This window comes from Belonocnema kinseyi, chromosome 4 (assembly GCF_010883055.1).
Source record: "Belonocnema kinseyi isolate 2016_QV_RU_SX_M_011 chromosome 4, B_treatae_v1, whole genome shotgun sequence".
In the NCBI taxonomy this organism is placed as follows: Eukaryota; Metazoa; Arthropoda; class Insecta; order Hymenoptera; family Cynipidae; genus Belonocnema; species Belonocnema kinseyi.
Genome location: NC_046660.1, coordinates 134,669,935 through 134,672,869, shown reverse-complemented (window position 1 = coordinate 134,672,869; position 2,935 = coordinate 134,669,935). Strand labels below are relative to the sequence as shown.

Here is a 2,935-nt window from a genome sequence, read left to right as displayed (position 1 = left end):
GAAAGAGGGAGCTCTTCTTAATATTTTGACACCAAAATCATGTCGATACACTTTACCGACTGCGAGTAAAGCCACCCACGCTTTAACTTGACAGACTGTAATGTTCTTGCAGTTTAAAAAAAGTAATGCGTCACTAAAAATAACCATGAAGTTGTTTACGAAAAATTGCGTAGTATAATTTGATGAAGCCATTCCGAATATTGTGGAAACATAGCACGAACCACCACAGCTGTAGAATATCGGTAAGGTAGGTTTCTAGGGTCTCTGATAGTAATATATATCTACCTTTTTTGTTTCAGAATATTTAACATTATAAAAAAAGAATTTTAACGCTAAATTAGATCATTCTCGATTTCTAGAAATACTATACAGTAGCTTAAGTGGATGATTTCAAAATTTTTAAATATTTTATTATATTTTGTATTTTTAAAACGTTTATTTTAAATCTTTAACGTATCTCTAGTTCTCGCTCGCTCTCTGCTTGATACGCGAATAAAGCGACAAGGATCCCTGGGCATTTGATCTACCTTATGGAATCCTATTTTTATGATTTTAGATACCTTTCTTGCGCCTGATCCATTCAATTGACTTTGAATATTTCTTTATTTTAACTTTCAGGTTGATTCTAGACTACAGAATAATGTTTCATCTATCAGTGTGGCGACCACCTTCCTAGGTATTTTTAATAATTATTTCCAGATATTTCTGGTTATAGTCCTAGAGAAAAGTATTGAATATTTCGAGCCGGCACTCATTTAATTTCTTATACTTTCTGCCGGTCTCTCTGTGTCACGTATTTCATTTCATGTTTTTCTTCGATAGTGTAAGCAAATGATATCGCCGGAGAGTTTTCAAAGGCTTTGAGATATGCGAATCGGTACGGGTACATGCCCTGTTGCCATGCCAGGCCCAGGGCGGCGAGGAATTCGTCATCGAGACCTCAGTTCGTTTCCGTCTCTCAAACTATGTGAACCTCGCTCCCATTATTCTTGATTAACAGTGTTTTTTTTTAGTTATTTAAACTTCAGAGTTTAATTATTTATGCGCCTTATTCCCCCTCAAAGTGGTGACCCCGTGAAAAGTGTATATCTTTTGATACAGTGACAGTCAGTTTCGCCCTTATACAGGCTAGTGAAGTGCAGATTTCGTTCTAGGATTATCATCTGTAGAGTTTATACTTTTCAAAAATGGCTAAAACCATAGCCACCACGACGACGATGACGCCCTTTGCGACGACGGCTACGATGGCCTCGCCGTTACATTGTACAGAAAATACAACACCTAACTCTTCTCTCGCAGGCCTCATGCTTCCGAATTATGCCACGATTAACCGCGTTGGAGTGAAAATCCCCTTTTGGCCGGCAGATTCGGAGATGTGGTTTGCTCAGGTGGAAACACAATTCGCGCTCGCGGGAGTACTGTTAGACGAAACAAAGTTCAATTACGTTGCCGGGAATCTAGATGCAAAATTGGCAGCTGAAGTGCGCGACATTTTAACCTCTGCACCTGGAACTGAACGAACATATCAGAGACTAAAAACGGAACTCATTAATCGACTAAGTGCCTCGCAGGATCAAAAGACACTTCGTTTGCTCGAGCATGAGGAAATAGGCGATCGTACGCCATCCCAGTTCCTCCGACACCTTCGCGGCCTTGCAGGTAACGTTTTTCCAGACGCTGTCCTGCGTCCACTCTGGCTCGGTCAGCTACATGCGCCGATGCAGGCTATCCTGGCAACCCAGGACCAAGCCCAGCTTGATAAGTTGGCACAGCTCGCCGATGCCATCGCAGAAGCAACGCCAAAGACCTGTGTTTCCGAGGTATCTGCAAATTTAGCACCTTTAGAAGCCATGCTTCAGCAGCTCGCCCTTGTAACAAGCAGAATTGCCGAAGTGTCAGTGACGTTGTCAGAAGTAGCATCGGGCTCAAGAGATCGTGGCCGGTCTCCGTCTCGCGGCCGTTTCCGCGATCGCAGCAGAAGTCGATCTCGTCGAAATCATGAAGACGGTGTTTGTTGGTATCACGAAACTTTCGGAAGTGACGCTAAGAAGTGCAATCTACCGTGTGCATTTAAATCGGGAAACGAACCGGGCCGGTGCTGATGGAGGCCAGCGACCCTTGCCCATCGTCTCGCCGCCTCTTCGTTACGGACCGGGATACGAAAACGCAATATTTGGTCGACACGGGAGCAGACCTATGCGTTTTTCCACGTGCAATAACACGCGGACGACGTCCCAAAACATCGTACGAACTTTACGCGGCCAACGATTCAACCATCGCGACGTACGGTTTCGAAACACTCACGCTCAACCTAGGACTTCGCCGCGCTTACTCGTGGCGTTTCGTGATCGCTGGTGTCACAAAACCGATAATCGGAGTCGATTTCTTGCATCATTATGGTTTATTGATCGACATTCGGAATCAAAAACTTATCGATAGCCTTACAACCCTCTCAGTGCAAGGGAAAGTTTCTGAGTGTGATACGAGTTTGCTAAGCATTCGAGCCATTTCAGGATCTTCTCCGTCATAAAATTCTGCAAGAGTATCCCGAAATCACCCGACCAAATGGCTTTATCGTCGAACCTAAGCACTAGACGAAACATTACATCAACACGACACCTGGACCACCCGTGTCTGAGGGACCTCGACGATTGGCTCCAGATAAATTGAAGCTGGCCAAACAGGAATTGCTCGTACTTTGAATAGCAACTGGTCTTCACCCTTGCATATGGTACCAAAAAAGGGAGGTGAATGGCGACATTGCGGAGATTATCGGAGACTCAACGCACGGACCATCCCGGACAGGTACCCAGTACCCCACATCGGAGATTTTGCCCAATCTCTACACGGAAAGAAGATCTTCACAACAATTGACCTTGTGAGAGCCTACAACCAAATCCCAGTTGCTGATGAGGACATACATAAAACAGCCATC

General features: G+C 44.4%; 2 protein-coding genes across 2 annotated transcripts in view; one reads left to right on the top strand and one right to left on the bottom strand.

Moving 5' to 3' along the window:
* Positions 1-2,935, bottom strand: part of LOC117172110 — a 259,054-nt gene that overhangs the window by 205,032 nt on the left and 51,087 nt on the right. The window lies entirely within an intron of this gene.
* Positions 1,374-2,102, top strand: LOC117171119. The gene has a single exon (XM_033358172.1). The coding sequence runs from the start codon at positions 1,374-1,376 to the stop codon at positions 2,100-2,102; it is 729 nt and encodes a 242-aa protein (XP_033214063.1).

Bases quoted from the DNA above. Each gene is read 5' to 3' on its own strand.
- LOC117171119 (XM_033358172.1), top strand. From the start codon at position 1,374: ATGTGGTTTGCTCAGGTGGAAACACAATTCGCGCTCGCGGGAGTACTG.